The following is a 19,625-nucleotide window of genomic DNA, read 5'->3' as shown; positions in this document are numbered from 1 at the left end:
TGAATATACCTAAATGCAACAGTTATAAAATTTACCTTAAAATTATTCAACGCTTATGTCGCACGATGTCGTCTGAGGGCACAAGCAACTAATAAACACTTTTCATGATCTGACTATTATCTTAGGAAGTGACAAAATGGGGCGGACTTGCTGGTGATACAAAGTGGACACATACAAAATTTGACTCAACTTATACGTAAACAAATATATAATATAATACAACGACAGCACACTAGACAAGGTAAGGAAATGCGCGCCCCCACATCTAGCGCTCCGCCGAGAATAAAATGAATATTTTATGCGAAAATGTGCCACAGCAGTTCCAAATCACCAAAAATAGCCTGAATAAATGATAACATTATCAGGCGCAACAAACAGCGGCAGGGAATAATAGTAAGCATAAAGATGAAATAAAATAAACAGAAACTTCACCCATCGTAACCACACACTTGGCAAACGTGTCTGGCGGACGAGCAAACAGAACGCGACAGCTTTGAGGAAGTGAATTAGGCAAACGGCTTAAAGATTCCTTCTTACACAGTTAGATGAAAGGAAATAAGCTGGCAGACATTGAAGTTTAGTAAGTGCTTTAAGAATGTGTACATACATATACATACATGCACATGTTCGTGTGTACGGAGGGTAGTTTTGAGTGTTGGCAATAATTTGCTCAAACATGGCTTTTGCCTTTTATCTGTTGCGCCTTTGCTTAGACAACGTGCAAACGTGGTGAATAAAGCGCAGAGAAATTTTACGGCAAATTGTAATTGTATTTAAATGCGAACAAAATAGAGGGTTTGTAATGGATTATCATGCCACGGTTTTCACAGTTCGTTTCACCCGACCTTCGTCATTTTCTTTTTCAACATTGTTGGTATTACATTCTTGCTTACTTTGTTTTGCCTTCTTCTCGTCTAATTATGTTTTTATACACACACATATTAAGATACACATTCTCGAACTTTTTGCAAAATAAATTCGTGTAAAAGTATAATAATAGGCGCACGTAATGCCTGAAACCCCATTTTTTAAGAAATTTTATTAATTCTATTCGTGGAGTTAAATTACAAATAATACTACATTAAAGTGAAGAATTCATGCTGTCGTTATTCATTTTAGATATAAATTATTTTAACTGATTTAGAAATAAAATTTAGATATAAATTATAATAAAATTTGTATATCGGATAATGAATTAGTGATACCTCAGCTACATATTTCTAATATTTTGATAACGAAAATAATCGCAACACGAAACTACACTAGGAAGGAAAGTGTGCAGAAATCAGGAGTACTAGAACACATTAACCACATTACAAACTTTTAGCTTCTTTATCGTAACCAAAAACCGATTTTTTCACGACGCGCAAATGGGGTTATACGGGTCGTATGAGTACCATTTCACCAAAGTGTAAGGGTAAGGATACCAAAAATAGTACCCAAAAAGAGGTGAGTGGTACCAAAAACAGAGGTAAGCGGCACCAAAAAAAAAAACAGATAGAAGGTGGTAGGGTGGTACCAAAAACAGAAAAAATAGGGTGCGTCCGAATTCTTGAAATGATACCAAAAACAGCGTAGTAAGTGGGTATGGGGTAATCAATTGTTTACATTGGATATTAGCGGAATTATTTTGATGCTGGTTTAATCTTTATCTCTTCTAAATTTGAATACTTTGTAATGGAAAACAGTCTGGACAAATATAAAGATGGAGAAATACATTTTTCCATTTAATAAACAATTACTTTTACACATATGTATGCGGACGGAATATTCTAACAAATAAGTAACATAAACAAGCACTCCAACATAGGGAATGAATAAAGAAACTCTGCCTACAGAAATTAAAATGAATATATGTGCATATGCATTAAATATTATGAACAGGAAGAATACCTGACTAAAATCAAACTAGTCGAAAAACAAGAAAACATTCTTGTTTCTTGACACCATGAGAGAACGCCCATAAAATGGCGATAACCGGAAAGAGCTATAACTAAGCTATAAATAAATAAAAGAAAGCAAAATTTGGTACAGAGGATCACATTATTAAATGGCATATTCGAATGTAATTTTTTTTGGGAAAGTGGACATGGCCCGTCTCTTACTAAGTTATTTTTACATATCTCCCAAATTTTCTCGGACTCGTTGCCTTTATTCACTTCTCTATACAATCTTAAAACGGTGGAAATTTTATTATAACCACGCCTACCTCCCACATAAAGGTTATGTTGAAAATTACTAAAAATGTTTAAAGTAAGGAAACGTTAAATTTCATGGTAAAGAAGGGGTTCGCCCAAATATTATGCCCTAAAAGACATTCGAAGTATTCACTTGTCCATAAATATTTCTGTGGAGAGAATTGTAACGTTGCTACTTTGGCGTATTAGTAGTGGAATAAGTGGCGTAATCCTCAATCCTTTGAGGGAGTCTCATTTCATCAGAACCGCTGCTGATCGTCCTCAAGAATGTGGAGTTTCCATAACTAAAACATAGGCCTGCGACTCAATGTTCGAATCGATAAAGAGGCCTTTCCGAGGGGTATCGCCTGAACTAAATCGTTCTGCAGAGAAAGATCGAGATATGTATTTCAACCAGTGTAGAACGATAGTAACAAAAGAGTCCTATTTGAGATTTGTAGTTATCAACAAATTTGTCACTCTATCATTAGCAGTTACTGTTCAATTTGTGTGAGTTTCTATAGATATTCAAATAACACCCATGTATTCCAACTCTGAAATACACTGACTGAATAATTTTCTTATTTGAAATTTTACTTAACCTGCCGATGTGTTTCTTAATCAATATGAAAGCAAAATTAGCCAACAAGTATTTAGCACTTTATTAATGAAGCAAAAGCGACGTTAACGAGTACCTCGAACAAGTTAATTAGGTATGAAATTGCTAACTGTCCGCATTCTAAGTTCATCACTGCTGAAATAGCTAGTACCTTTTCAACATTATTATTTGATGACAATTTAAATTCGAATTATTTCCGCCAGCAATTTGATTTGCATTAGTAATAATAAAGCAAAGGTACGAGCACGTTAAATAATTGACGGTCGTATATATACCGTACTTACTTATATATAAAAGTGCTTATATACTAATCCATAGCAATCAAACAATCGTTCTATTCCTCTGTCGTCTCACATGTAACTACGAAGTTTTTAATGCGCAAAGTAAAAAAAGTTTCAACAATTTGCGGAAATTGGATTGTTTCCACTTCTTCCGTTACACTCATATCCCATGCATTCATCGACTTGTGTTTGCACATATGTAGGAATGAATGTATGCTAATCAGGAAAAAGTTACTTTTAACTTCTGGAAAATATTGCAAATGGTGGTCTTGATAACCAATCGAATTGAATTGCAAGTATGTATTTGAGTACTTTAGTTCACAAGTTTAGAAATTGATTAGCGAACGTAGCTTTATTAAATGTTTGTTAATAATGGGATATACGAGGTGAGTTCAAAAAAATAACGTTTTTTTATATTTATTCATTCGTTTACATTAATGTCGTCCCCTTCAAAATAGCCGCCCCATAGTCTTTGGCTCTTTCATTTCTTTCTCGTGTGCTTGTAAAAGTGCGGCTCTTTAAGGTTCTCTATATATTTGAGGATAATATTTCTTTCGAAACAGTGCTATTCTATACTCCATTAGTTTGTCGTCAAATATATTACAATCTTCTACAAATTAAAGTGAGGCAAAGTGGTTTCTTCGTATTATAGTTATCCAAAACAAATCTTGAAGATTAATACAAAAATCTCTAAAATGTAGATTTTCTAAAAGATTTATAATTTTCGTAATTTTATTTAAATATGTACAAAATTACCAAACAAATTAAAAAATGTAATAACTGTAATTCGATATTTCACCAATAGAACAAATGTTGAATATCAGAGATGTACGCAGAAGAAACAAGGGGAATGCAATGCTGGTTTGATTAGTGCTGGAACTGTTTTTACAATTTGATATACACATATATATTTAATTTTATGATTTTGTATTTATTTATTTTATATTTGTTTTTATATTGGTCACGTACCCAAATATTCTTATGAGCAAGAACTAATATTTTATTTTAAATCATTTTCTTATTTTTTAATACAAATTCCACTATTTTCACCGTCTATTATATTGTTATATTGCTGTTTTTACTATTAGTAAGACTCTTTCTAATTTATTGCTATCGCCAAACCATCAAATTACAATTGCCCTTATTAATTACGTAACAAAAAAACCATGATATTTCTTTACCCCAGATGGGACTCGAACCCACAATCCTCGGCTTAGGAGGCCGATGCCTTATCCATTGGGCCACTGGGGCTCTTACTATATTAAACAGCCCAAAATTCTTTGCTTATGCGAAACATGCGCAAGAATAAACAGCGATCGTTAACTATAACATTAAATATAAACAACAATCATAGATTGTGGACAAAATAAAATAACATAGACAACAAACACATTAAGTAGACAAAACACGAACAGATCATCGCGGACAATCGGGCGCACCGAAATGTTTCAAAATTATTATTAGCTTCTGAAAATTAGCTGACACTTGAATCATTTCAAAATATAAACAAATTGGAAATTCTATTTTTGAATAAACAAAAAACTAAATTAAAGAGCCAGTACCTACAATAATAGTGGAAACAGTTGTACAAACAATTGTTGCTTTATCAAATGTTGAATAACAATAGTTCAAAACTACAGAACTTTGTTCTTAACCGATACTTATGACTTAGCTACGTATAGAATTATTGTTCATAATTGTAAGTTTAATTTGTCAAATTCACTTTTATTATTCAATATAAGTGGATTCGGAAATTATAACGATATTCTTACTTTTTAGGAGTGTAAAATCAACAAGAATGCTGAAATATATACAGTTGGACTTCCCTAACTCGAATCACCATAATCCACAACAAAACTTTAAGTTATAAAAATTTTCAATAAATCATACACTTTCTCAAAAAGCTGTCAAATACATATTTATATACAGTTTTATTGATTTACTTCGCATAAAGTTGTATGTACATACTTTAAATCATGTATTCTGTAATTTTGTTTGTTGAGCTAATTTTATCATTACACTACATTATATTTGAGAAAATATTTACGCCCCATATGAGGCTATGGGCAGTTGTCTTACAAGAAAACACGTCTTGACTAATCCGGTGTGGGTTCAGCCTTAGGTAACCCCTGGTAACATGAAGTAAAGTAAACATAATTTTAATTAGAATTATTAGGTATGTGGGGATTTGGGGAATTTATGAACCGATTTCACTTACTTTCACCACGAAACTATAGTATATCTAAGCACAAATTTGAACTTCTTCTTCGATATATAGTGAAATGGAAGTACGAAAATGTTTATATTAGGCATACAATCCACATAATATTAAAAAAGATTCCTACACAAAATTTAAATACAGATTGCGTGGTATTCTTGGTACAAAAACAGACGTCGGCATTGAGGACCTCATTTTCGGGAGCTTGATATGTTATGGGACGACTTGTACAACTTTTAGATAAGATATATCTTTATTGTTGCTAAAAATTGGTTTATATATTGTAAAACGTTGGGAGCTAGGGGAACCCCATTTCACTAATTTTTGGCGCGGAGACATATTGTTAGAATTAAAATATTCCCTCTAAATTTCTTCAAAATATCTGAGGGACTTACCTATATTTTCGGTAAAAAATGTATTAGAAGCACTGAGGTCCTCATGTTCGATATATCGAGCCTTGAAAACTTATGGTTCGATTTCGGAAATATAATGCTTCTAATATTTTTCCTTACGGAATTAAAGTATTTTTAGTAGTTTTCAACATAGCCATTGTATGGGAGGTAGGCGTGGATATAATCCTATTTCAATTTTTTTACTGTACTAGCAGACCGCTTAGGCTTCGCACAGGTTTAAACAAACATTTAAAAAATTATAAGTCTTTACACTCTTATACACACTCTCTCATATATATATATATACTTCCCCGTTTCTTGCGTGGGTCCATATAAAAGAGTAAAATGAGGAAAATTCGAACATGAATCTTATAACGACCTGTAGTCTTTGATGTCCGTTGTCTTTCTCTCTGATTATGAAGGCGTTGGGAACGCTCAGATTTCGACTCTCTAGTCTTACAACGAACTTGTATATTTCAACTATTTTGTTCTTCAAGCCGACTCTCTGGCACGCGTTTGCGATTTGAAGAGAATTATTGGCAAGACAGCTTCAGATTAAGATTCTCCATCACGGAGATTTTTTGATACCCCCACCTGGGAACTATTTCCAGAAAGTAGCAATAAATATAGCCTATGTTCTAATGGTGAAAGAATTTTTGAAATCGACACAGTAGTTTTTGAGTTTCCTCTTTATAATAGTAGTATAGATAAGGAAGTGCCTGAAGGAAACGACTCCAGAAAGATTGGTTGATAAAGCTTTAGCAGTTTACGAGATATGCACTTTCCCACAAAAATTGCACCAAATATGCCCCTTTTTTACCAAATTAAACTTTCCTCAGTGGTCCGATTTCGCCCATTTGCGAAAGCATTCTTCTTATGTTGCCAAGGAGCATGTGTATCAAGTTTAATCAAGATATGCCAATTTTTTCACAAGTTATCGCTTGCACGAAGTAACGGACGCTGTATATACTAATATTTTCTTGATCAGCAAAACACCCATACCTTCCTCTTATACATACAACATAATTTTCGATTCAATCTGATTAGTTTGCTTAACAATATATAAATCAGAAACAGGTTAAGATATTTTTCTTCTAATAATGTGTTTCTGTGCAAGAAAGTGGGTTAGGTTGTGTCATACTTTCTCTAGTTCCCATAATGGGCATTGGAAATTTTCCGGACCTCTTAGTGTATATATCGGTTAATATTTAAGATATCTTGAGATAAATTATGCGACTATATAATCTTGGATATAATATAGCTTGGTGGCGAAAATGGTTAGCATCTGTCCAGTAATTACCCCAGCCCCATTATTTATATAGATATATATAATGATTACCGTTCTTTTAGCCGGTCAAACTTTGTAATACAATTTAATGGAAACAAGTATATACCAAGACCTTCTCCTAACCAAAATATCCAATAAAATAACGAAATCGGTCAAAGGCTTGGAAATTGCGTGGCTATAAAATTTTCGGTTACCCGAGCTAAGATCTTCCTTATTTGTTACTGAATTGGTTTTTCAAATCGTTTATTTAGGCTTGTTTCTAGTCCCCATACAATTATAATAATATAGTTTTACCAATAAATCGCTTATTGTTATTGAAATTTTCATACATCTTATCGCAGACACACTTATTTTATTCAAGTTATTCAAAAATCGAAATGTATGTTCGGGGGCATCTAGAGGTTTACAGTTGTTTTATATTTTCAAAAATGTTGAATACTGTCTTATTATAATGTCCGGTTCACTTGATTAGATACATTAATTTTTATCGCAACAAAGTTGCTAAGAGAGTGTGATAGTTTTGTTCAAATAACGGTTGTTTGTTACACCTAAAACTAAAAGAGTTGGATTTAGAGTTATATATACCAAACTGATCCGGGTGATGAGTAGATTTGAAGTCCGGATATCTGTCCGTCCGTCTGTCTCAGCACAATCTGTCACATGATCAAAAATTGAGATATCTTGATAAAACTTGGTACACGTGTTTCTTGGTACCATAGCTTACTTTCAAAGATGGGCGAATTCAGACCACTGTCACGCCCACAAAATGGAGTAAACCGGATATACATAAAGTGCCATAACTAAGTCATAAATAAAGCTCTGAAATTAAAATTTTGTACAAATTATCGCATTGTGTGGGAACATACTTAATAATAATAATAACATGTAATTTTTTTGAGAGAGTGGGCGTGGCCCCGTCCCTATTAAGTTTTTTATACATATCTTGTAAACTACTAAAGTTATGTCAGCCAAACTCTCTAGAGTTGTTTTTTTAGCCACTTCCTTTGTTGGAAACTACTAACAATGCTTTAATTCACTAAGGAATTACATTAGAAACCTTGAATTTCATTATAAAGATGGTACAGAAGAGCTGCACTCAAAATGGTATACAAAGTTTGAAATGGGCGTGGCCCATTTACGGGTCAACCCCCATATCTCCGAAACTATTCGACCAATTTCAATGAAATTTGGTTCATAACATTTTCCTGGCATTCCAATGATATGTTTTGAAAATGGTCAAATCGGTTCAGAACCACGCCTACTTTTCATATTTCGAATCTTTGAAGATGACCTGATTCTTTTACTTTACAACATTTAAATTAGGAACGAGTGAAGATAACGGAACACAACTTTGCACAAATACTGCATTTATAGTGTGGAATCGCGCTTCTAAAAATCGTAGAAATCGGACCATAAGTTTTCAAGGCCTAACTCGAATCACCCTAATCCACAAAAAAACTTCGATTTAGAGAGACTTCGAGTTATGGAAGGCAAAATGCATGAAATTTGACTTTAGTTTTTACGTATCCGTTACGCTATCGTCGTTTTCACATTCTGTTGAATGAACGCATTGAGCTTTGCGTATTGGGTAGACCGCTTTGTACTCTTGTTGTTGTCCATATGTACATACATTGTACACTCTCGAATGGCGCACGCTCCATCTTACTAAATATATGTACATACGTATAAATATCTGCTATGCATGCTGTTGGGTATGAGTGGCGCACACGCTATGCCTACTCTCGTTGTTCACTACTCGCACGAACAGCATTACGTTTGAGTGTATATTTGGCGGTGAATGAATGGAGAATATCAATTGTGTGAGCGGGGCAATGATGTAGCGTGCAAAGTCGTCAGCGAACTGGCTATTGTCAGCTGTTGTGTGGTGAACGCTTTTGGTTGTTTATCAGCACTGTGTTCATTATTATTTATTTTTCGACTTTCTGCTGAAATGGAGCGTACGTAAGTACAATTTCGTACGAACGCTTTTCCTTCGTGTACTGTGCTGTCATCAGAATTCTCGTGTGTGCTGTTTTATTTGCTTCGCGTTGTTGTATGTACTCTGGCAGCATATTATGGGAAGCCCCAGTGGCCCAATGGATAAGGCACCGGCCTCCTAAGCCGGGGATTGTGGGTTCGAGTCCCATCTGGGGTACTGACACATTACCTGGTAGTTTTTTACTAACTTGAATTTATATATTTTCTTTATTTTTGTGGCAATACATTAACGTATTTACACACATGCAAGTATTTAAGTAAATTTATTTAGTAATTAATGGATTTAAATTACCTGTATTGGTTTATTAGAGGATAAATCCACCAATTGGTCCTCAATATGTATGTATCCAGCGCTGATTAAACCTGTGAAATTCAGAAAACGAAATACAGTTAATGCAATTGATTAAACAATTGAAAATATAAATCACATATGTAAATCGAAACATAATCTTAAATTATTTTTGTGGAGAATTATGTTTGGGAGAAATCGAAAATGCGCGAACTATTTTTTAGTTTCGATCCAGTGACTCAATAATAGAATGTCGAGCAAACAAGATAATTTAAACTTTCCTTTCTGGGTGTATTTTGTGTCGGTCGGGTTTTATAAAAAACCAATTCTAGTGAGCATATTATCAGCGGACCTTATTCAAATAACGGGTGATTTTTTTGAGGTTAGGATTTTCATGCATTAGTATTTGACAGATCACGTGGGATTTCAGACATGGTGTCAAAGAGAAAGATGCTCAGTATGCTTTGACATTTCATCATGAATAGACTTACTAACGAGCAACGCTTGCAAATCATTGAATTTTATTACCAAAATCAGTGTTCGGTTCGAAATGTTTTTTATCGACAAATTTTGTTCAGCGATGAGGCTCATTTCTGGTTGAATGGCTACGTAAATAAGCAAAATTGCCGCATTTGGGGTGAAGAGCAACCAGAAGCCGTTCAAGAACTGCCCATGCATCCCGAAAAATGCACTGTTTGGTGTGGTTTGTACGCTGGTGGAATCATTGGACCGTATTTTTTCAAAGATGCTGTTGGACGCAACGTTACGGTGAATGGCGATCGCTATCGTTCGATGCTAACAAACTTTTTGTTGCCAAAAATGGAAGAACTGAACTTGGTTGACATGTGGTTTCAACAAGATGGCGCTACATGCCACACAGCTCGCGATTCTATGGCCATTTTGAGGGAAAACTTCGGAGAACAATTCATCTCAAGAAATGGACCCGTAAGTTGGCCACCAAGATCATGCGATTTAACGCCTTTAGACTATTTTTTGTGGGGCTACGTCAAGTCTAAAGTCTACAGAAATAAGCCAGCAACTATTCCAGCTTTGGAAGACAACATTTCCGAAGAAATTCGGGCTATTCCGGCCGAAATGCTCGAAAAAGTTGCCCAAAATTGGACTTTCCGAATGGACCACCTAAGACGCAGCCGCGGTCAACATTTAAATGAAATTATCTTCAAAAAGTAAATGTCATGAACCAATCTAACGTTTCAAATAAAGAAATTTTATGCGTTTTTTTTTTTTTAAAGTTATCAAGCTCTTAAAAAATCACCCTTTATTAATAAACTGTAAATATAAATTGGTCTGATATTATTCAGACATGATAATGTTGTTATTATAGTAAAAATACACCAAAATATTAAACTCTGTCTGTTGCTGGTAAAGCAGTGCTTGGGCAGAATTCGTTGAAGAAACTGATCACAATTATTTATTCAGGCTGGTTCATTCTATTTCGACACCTGCGATACCTTTTGACTTGACATTTAAAATGTAATTTTATTTTACAAACTGAAGCGGTTGTTCTATAGAATTGTTAATGAGGACGATTTTTTTTTTCTTCCATTAACTTGCATACTCTGTCTGAAATTCGTACTTTAACTCGAACCCCCCGCTCTTTGTAGTCATTTATTTAACCTTATGTAATTGCATCCCAACCAAATATAACTATAAGAAAATACGGCTAAAGATAATATAGTAATATACAGTGGAACTTCTCTAACTCGAATCACCATAATCCACAAAAAAACTTCGAGTTAGAGAGACTTCGAGTTATAGAAATTTTAACTAAAACATGAATTTTTCCAAAAACTGTAAAATATAGATTTACCCACAGTTTTAGTTACTTACTCCGCGAAAACGTTTATTTAAATACATTAAGACGTTTATTTAAATACATTACATTGTTGCACTTTGCTATTGTTTGGCTCTTAACGTCTGTATCTCATGCTTTTATTACACGATTTATGAAATCTATAAGTGTAATATCATTTTTCTTGTTCAGCTCTATACGAATATAGTGACATTTTAAATTTTGTATTATGCCCTGGTCAAAAAGTTCGATTTATGGAAGGAAATTTGCATGAAATTTGACTTCTATTTGCAATTTAAGCGTTCGAGTTATGGAGAACTTCGAGTTATAGAAGTTCGATTTATGGAAGGAAATTTGTATGAAATTTGATTTCTAAACGCTATTGCCAATTCAAAAGTTCGAGTTATGGAAGTTCCACTGTATAATACAGAAATATTTTATGTTTGCCAAAACATAAACATGTTTGCCTTGTAATGATTTAGAATTGGTTAATCAACTGTAGCTCAATCAGATCAGAATATTTTTGCTAGAAAGACCTATGTTTTTCCCATGGACTGTATATAGTATATTTTGATTAATCGTGGGTGATGAGATGATTGCTTAGCCTCACCGGCCGATACCGTACTATCACAAGCGAAATTTATTATTGTGTAGTACATTCTGAGAGAATGTGGTACTTTTTACGATAACTGTTAAATTTCAACCTCATCTGGCTAAAAATATGTTAGCAATAGTTGTGTTTAGTCTGCGTTAGAAAGTTAATTTTTTTATACTCTCGCAACAAATGTTGCTAAAGAGAGTATTATAGTTTTGTTCACATAACGGTTGTTTGTAACACCCAAAACTAAACGAGTTAGATATAGGGTTATATATACCAAAGTGATCAGGGTGTCCGTCCGTCCGTCCATCTGTTCAAGCTGTAACTTGAGTAAAAATTAAGATATCTTAATGAAACTTAGCACACTTATTTCTTGGCACCATAGGAAGGTTGCTTTCGAAAATGAGCAAAATCGGACCACTGCCACGCCCACAAAATGGCGAAAACCGAAAACACATAAAGTGCCATAACTAAGCCATAAATAAAGCTAAGATGCTGGATGTAATTTTTTTGGGGAAGTGGGCGTGGCCCTGCCCCCTACTAAGATTTTGTACATATCTCGCAAACCAATAGAGCTATATAAACCAAACTTTCTGCAGTTGTTTTTTTTAGCCACTTCCTAATACAGTCCAAAAACGAAAGAAAACAGATCATAACCACGCCCACCTCCCATACAAAAGTTAGGTTGAAAATTACTAAAAGTGGGTTAACTCACTAACGAAAAACGTCAGAAACACTAAATTTCACATAAGAAATGGCAGATGAAAGCTACACTCAGATTTTTTACAAAATGGAAAATGGGCGTGGCGTCGCCCACTTATGGGTCAAAAACCATATCTCAGGAACTACTCGACCGATTTCAATGAAACTTGGTTTGTAATAGTTTCCTTGCATCCCAATGATATGTTGTGAAAATAGGCCAAATCGCTTCACAACCACGCCTACTTCCTATATACCAGAACTTTGAAGACAATCTGAATCGTTTACTTTACAATATATAAAGTAAGTACTAGTGAAGATATCGGTGCAGAACTTTGCACAAATACTATGTTAATAGTGTGGCAGCCCCATTCTAAAAATCGCCGAAATCGGACCTAATTTAATTTTTTAAGGCCCCCTATATCGAACACGAGGACCTCGGTGCTTCTAACCTAATATTATGGTTTCCAAATTTCAATGGATTTTATACGAATATGTGGGTCCAATTGTGTATTATATAATATAAATAAAGTTAAATATATAAATTGCGAGAGTATAAAATGTTCGGTTGCACCCGAACTTAGCCCTTCCTTACTTGTTTTTAATTGGAATAATAGCAATATCAGGCGGTTCAAGAGTTTTCTGCGTCGTTTCGTTAAGTTTGACGATACATGGATCATACCTCATTCAAGCAATTGTCGAAACAATGCATCCGCCCGGTGAATATACACGAAGTTCGAAAACAGTATCATTATCAGGATAGCTGGTGACAACCATTGTCTGGGCTTCACAAGGTGAGATCAACGACGAAGGAGAAGAGCAAAACCTTCATAGAAAGTAGTAAGCTGAATTATCGTCGTTTCGTTCGTATTCTTGGAGTACGATTATTATTATTTGAGTTGACAACATAAGTAAAAAACAACATAATAAAACAAGTAAGGAAGGGCTAAGTTCGGTGTAACCAAACATTTTATACTCTCGCAATTTATTGATGTAATTTTATAAAGATAACACGATTCGAACCATATATTCGGTATAAAGTTCAATAGAATAACGAAAATCATCATAAATAGTATTAGGGGACTGAGGTAATTCCTAAACCGATAAGTAATTTAATATTACTTATAATTAGGTATATGGGATCTGGGGGAAGTTATGACCCGATTTACCATTTCAGGTACAGAGAGAAACTGTTATAAGAAAAAAATTCAGAGGGAATGAATTACATAAAAATATCTGAGGGATTTACCTATATTTTCGGTGAAAAATTACCATTAGGCACTGAGTTCTTCATGTTCGATATCAGGGGCCTTGAAAAGTCATGGTTCGATTTTGACAATTTTTCCACAAATGATGTCACAGCTCAAGTACAGTATTTGTGTAATGTTTTATTCCGCTATCTCCATTTGTTCCTAATGTATATATGTATTATTAAGTGAACGAATCAAAAGAAATCAAAATTGAGTTATATGGGAAGTAGACGTAGTTGTGAACCGATTTCGCCCATATTCCACCCGTGTCATCAGGGTGTCAAGAAAGTGTTATATACCGAATTTCATTGAAATCTGTTGAGTAGTTCTTGAGATATGGTTTTTGACCCATAAGTGGGCGACGCCACGCCCATTTTCCATTTTGTAAAAAAATCTCAGTGCAGCTTCCTTCTGCCATTTGTTATGTAAAATTTGGTGTTTCTGACGTTTTTCGTTAGTGAGTTAACGCACTTTTAGTAATTTTCAACCTAACCTTTGTATGGGAGGTGGGCGTGGTTATTAGCTGATTTATTTCATTTTTGGACTGTATAAGAAATAGCTATAATAAACGACTGCAGAAAGTTTGGTTTATATAGCTTTATTGGTTTGCAAGTTATATACAAAAAACCTATTTGGGGGTGGGGCCACGCCCACTTTTCCAAAAAAATTACATCCAAATGTGTCCCTCCCTAATGGGATCCTATGTTCCAAATTTAATTTTCGAAAGCAACCTCCTCAGGGTGCCAAGGAACATGTGTTCCAAGTTTCATTAAGATATCTTAATTTTTACTCAAGTTATCGCTTGCACGGACAGACGGACAGACATCCGGATTTCAAATCCACTCGTCATCCTGATCATTTATGTATATATAACCCTATATCTAACTCTTATATTTCTTGGTGACACAAACAACCGTTATGTGGACAAAACTATTATACTCTGTGCAACAGGTTGCGAGAGTATAAATATTTTGTAGGTTGTCATTGTTGCTTAAGCAATTATTTGAAATTTTATTAAAATACAGTGGAACTTCCATAACTCTAACTTCTATAAGTCGAAGTCCGCCATAACTCGAACTTTTTAATTGGCAATAGAAGTCGAATTTCACACAAATTTTCTTCCATAAATCGAACTTTTCGACCAGGGGATAATACAAAATTAAAAATTATACTGTCGAGGCATAATTTTAAAAGAGTCCCTCTTAACGTATGGAGTCAAACAAAAAATATGATATTACTCTAATGGATTCTATAAATCATATAATAATGGCATGGGATGCAGACGTCAAGAGCCAAACAATAATAAACTGCAACAATCAAAATTACAGAATTTATGTTTTAAGCTTATATTCACAAAACTTTATGCGAAGTAAATAAATAAGACAGTGTCAGATATAATTCAATAATTGCATGTTTTAATGAAAATTCTATAACTCGAAGTTTTTTTGTGGATTATGGTGATTCGAGTTAGAGAAGTTCCACTGTATTTTCATAGTTGTATTTGATTTGAATTAATAAAATACTAAAATTTCAAAAAGTGACTTCTTTTCATACATTTTTTTTAAATTTATTTTTCTATCTATCTATCCAAAAAAAAATCGGAAAACTCGGAAAGTGGTAACAGAGAATTCAAAATTGCAAATCTACAATGAAACATTGGAGTTGATTGAAGATTTGTGTTTGATTATGAGTGGCAAACTATTGACTGAAATTCATATGCCAGCGCCAAATCTTCAAATCAGAAATGTACTGAATCGTAAATTGGAATGTGAGCGTGCATACGACAGAATAACTTTGGAACAACAACTATCAAGAAGTGTTCCATTATTGAATGAGCAGCAAAAAAGTGCCTATGATGAATTGATGAAGACTGTCAATGATGGAAACAGTGGACTATTTTCTTTATGTGCCCGCCGGTACTGGCAACAATACGATCTCAAAATGGCATTGTGTTGGCTCTCGCATCTACTGGAATTGTTGCAACGCTACTAGAAGTTGGAAAAAAGGTACAGGGAAAATTCCGGTTGATACTTCTAATGATTTGATATCAGTCTGAATATTGGCCAAAATTATCGTAATTACGATTGGTTGAGTGCACGCGCAAATTTAGCTGCCAAAAATAACGATGTCGATGACTTAAATCAAACGATTCAAAGTCAAATTCCGGGAGATTTGTGTTCATACAAATCGATCGAAAATGAAGTGTTGAAAATGAAGACGAAGCCGTGAATTATTCAGCAGCTATCGAATAATGTAATAGTTGCAAGAATTTTGAAAGGGACAGAATGCTTGATTCCACGTATTCCTTTGAGTTCACAGGTTACAAAGACAGTCGCTGGAAGTGTGTGGCATAAATCTGGAAATGTTATGTTTTGTATACGGCCTGCTATACGTGGAGTGTTCACGAGTTGGAAACCCATTTTCGCATTTCACATTTACGCACCGGTAGAAAAAAACAAAAAAAAATGTTAATCAAGCTGCGTTACATTGAAAAAAAAAAATGAAAAAATCGCAAATAAATGCTTTTGAATACATTATAAATTCAACTTTATTTTCTTTTCAAAATAAATAATTTCACGAAGGGCAACGACTGCGGAGTCAACAATTATTTTATATAATATACTTTAAGGCGCTATTTTTCCAATAAAAACATCTCTGTTATTTAACGAGACACATCTTTCAAGCAGTCCTTAATGCACTTACGTTTATCTGCCCAACAATTTTAGTCTTCCAACTTTATTTGATTTTTTTTTTAATTGGGGATATGCTGGAAAGTTGGGTATATCAGTGCTGGCGTGTTTACCAAAAGAAGTAGTGGTGACATCGGCGTCCGCCATACTTTCTTCTAAAATATGTAATACTTCCAGCTTCTCGTGGTCCTCGTTTCCGGCTAATCCGACTACTCTACCTCGTGGTCCTGCTAATTACCGAACTGCATTAAATTCGCAACAGCTTCTTCCAAAGGACACAGTGGTTTCTGTTTATTAACTCCTCCTCTTGTTGCTCTAACTTCACTTCAAGAACGACTGCTTCTTTGTCGTTTCTATACAAGGTCTTTTAAAACGATTACGACAACGGGAATATGGCAGAATAAGTCTAAATTCTAGGACATAAAATTAAATTATAAGTGGTTTATTTCTTCAAGAAAACCACATAAATGAAATTACTCCTTGAAAATTGTTTGAATTATCATTGCATTTACTTTAACTTGAAATGTAATAATTACATTATATATATATACAAGCGTTATCAATTTTCCACCGGCTTGCGTGATTTAATCGCATGCATGTCGAAACTTCAAAGTCATCAAGTTTGAATGAGCCAATATCAACAACTTGTTCGTGCATGCGTGCTTTTATTGTGATATGTACATACATACAATAATTTTTAGTTTCATTTTATCTTCGAATAAACAAATTTAATTTTTAATTAATAAGTATTTAAAATAAATCCAAGAAAATACACTGTCTGTGGTGGCGCATGCAACGATACTTTTCATGTGCAACGTTACAGGTAAATGATTCGTGAGATTAGATACTCCAGCTGTCCTGTCAACTGTTTAACCAAGTTTGTGCGTCAAGCAACAACTTGATACCAAAAACTATACAATTTAAGAATACAAGTTTAATAGCTCTCAAAAATTGTCTAATTATGGTGCTGGCCATTCCTTATACTTTTTTAAACAATCTCATACATTTCAACAAATAAATGTTATATTTGATGTATATTATAATATCTATACTAATACTATAAAGAGGAAAGATTTGTATGTATGTTTGTAATCAATAAACTCAAAAACTACAGTGCCGATTTCAAAAATTCATTCACTATTTGAAAGCTACATTCACCCCGAGTAACATAGGCTATATTTTTTGCAAGAATCTCAGCTTTCTGGAAATAGTTCCCAGGTGAGGGTATTAAAAAGTTGCAAGTCATTCTCTTTCAAAACCTCCCAAGTACGCGCTTGAGAGTCGAGTACGCAGCGGCTTGAAGAACCAAATATTAGAAAAAGACAAGCTCGTCCTAGGGCGTCGAACTCTGAGCGTTCCCAACGCCTTCATAATTAGAGAGAAAGGCATCGGACACGCCACAACATCAAGACTAGAGGCCGTAATAAAGTTTTAGCTCATTGCAAATAAAATATGTTTTCATTTTCTAGAGCGATCTGCTAGTATAATATATTTATATTAACATTTAGATTTAACATTTATATTAAAATATTCACAAAAACACACTTGGAATCCATCATAGAGACAACAATAATCGCCATCTTTATTAAACTAGATATTAGAAAATTGCTACAATAATGGGGCCAAATTGTTAAAAAGAATATTCATTTTTATTATAATATTATATGCTTATTAAAATATACATTATAAACTATGTCCACTTTGTAGTAAAAAAATTAAAAAAATATATCGCACATTAACCAAGAGAAAGGATGTTTGGTCGAACTTTATTAAGTAGTAACAGTTTACTCACTGTACTGAGTGAGCAGAACACAAATTACAACCCACAGCAGATATAAAAATAATTATTCCATGCGTGTACCCCCAAGCCAATTTGTAGAAGGTCGCTAATGCTTGTGGAGAGTTTTCTAAAGAAAAATCGAAATATCGTTAAAATATTCGTGCTTTGCGTGCCTTTCGATTTGAATTATTCAAAATCCACTTTGACCGAATAACGCTCGCTGCTGCATTTGTAATGAAGTTTCATCATTATCTGTGGTATTACAATCATAATTATCATACTCGTCATTAATCATTATGTATTAATCATTTGCAGGTCCGACCTGCTCACCCACTCGGCGCCGGCTGCCTCAGTTGCATAGCATTTTGCTCTTGACCTACATATGTACAGAGTTGCAGTTGCTCTGTGGACCACGTATGTGTATGTGTTTATTTTGTGCTAGTGTAAGTGTGCGTGACAAGGACGTACTCAAATTTGTTGCAGCAATGGCAAATAAATAAGCAGAGCAAAGGTATTTTTAAACAGCAAAACAAAAACAACAAATTCAACAGTGGTTGTTGTGGCATAGTTTGATATAACTGTTGTTGTTTTTGTTGTATTTTACATTGACCTTGTCCCTAACTGCTGGTAGCCTTAAATCCAGTACATGGCATGGCCCGCATCAAGGCTCTGAGTGGCGCTGCTTACATCAGTGTGTGTGTGTAGGTGGCATGCATACGTGTGTTTTTGTAAATATGGATACAAGTGTAGGGTAATTCACGTTGCCTAATTAGAAGGTGTTATTTTACAGCTTTACACCCCTTTGAAAATATCATAATTACGCCTTTTCATAAAATATATAAATATATTTATAATGATTTAAGGCAAAATATTCGCACCAAAAAATTATTTCTGTTGAAAAAATGGGAAATGGTATTTCAGACTAAAACACTTTGACCTAGCCAAATCCAAAACCATAGTATCAAGGCTAAGTTTTCATCATTTTTAAATAAGGAATTTACAAAACTGTTTAAATATGTATCTTTGATATGCTGAATTGTTTAATTAAAGTAGATGATTGTATCCCTAATCCTTTAATAAGTAAATTTCATGATTAAAACTGCTTAAAGTATTCTACACTAATATTTTGTTAGTAGATGGATACATCTCATTAGCTTTTTTCTTGTAAAATTTTCGCCATGTAAAAACAAAGTACAGTGATCCCCACATAAGATCCTCTGCTTAAGTGCCTTTCCCGCTTAAATGCCTACAATATTTAAGTCACAAATAAAAAATTGTTTTCAATTTTCCTATTTTAAGGGCTTTTAATATTTTTGCATTGAATGCGCTGTGTATTGTCAAAAGGTAAACATAGACATAGTTTTATAATAGTTTTTTCATATTTATTGTTATTAATCAGAAATAAATGTGACTTTCAATCTAAAAGAAAACAAGTAAGAAAAGGCTAAGTTCGGGTGCAACCGAACATTTTATACTCTCGCAATTTATTGGAGAAATTTTATTAAGATAACACATAAATTTACCTATAAATTC

General features: G+C 34.0%; 1 protein-coding gene and 2 non-coding genes across 3 annotated transcripts in view; 1 reads left to right on the top strand and 2 right to left on the bottom strand.

Annotated features, from left to right (window-relative positions):
• LOC105216448 (otoferlin-like) overlaps positions 1-19,625 on the bottom strand; it is a 107,078-nt gene that overhangs the window by 44,784 nt on the left and 42,669 nt on the right. The window contains exon 5 of the mRNA XM_029042999.2: positions 9,266-9,336. Coding sequence (XP_028898832.2) covers positions 9,266-9,336 — 71 coding nt within the window. The remainder of the gene's footprint in view (positions 1-9,265; positions 9,337-19,625) is intronic.
• On the bottom strand, positions 4,256-4,328 carry Trnar-ccu (transfer RNA arginine (anticodon CCU)). Its single transcript has one exon. It is a non-coding gene; the product is annotated as a tRNA-Arg (tRNA).
• On the top strand, positions 9,058-9,130 carry Trnar-ccu (transfer RNA arginine (anticodon CCU)). The gene has a single exon. It is a non-coding gene; the product is annotated as a tRNA-Arg (tRNA).

Source organism: Zeugodacus cucurbitae, chromosome 5 (genome assembly GCF_028554725.1).
Source record: "Zeugodacus cucurbitae isolate PBARC_wt_2022May chromosome 5, idZeuCucr1.2, whole genome shotgun sequence".
NCBI lineage: Eukaryota > Metazoa > Arthropoda > Insecta > Diptera > Tephritidae > Zeugodacus > Zeugodacus cucurbitae.
Note: the sequence above shows the minus strand (reverse complement) of the source record. Positions and strands in the feature narration are given on the sequence as shown.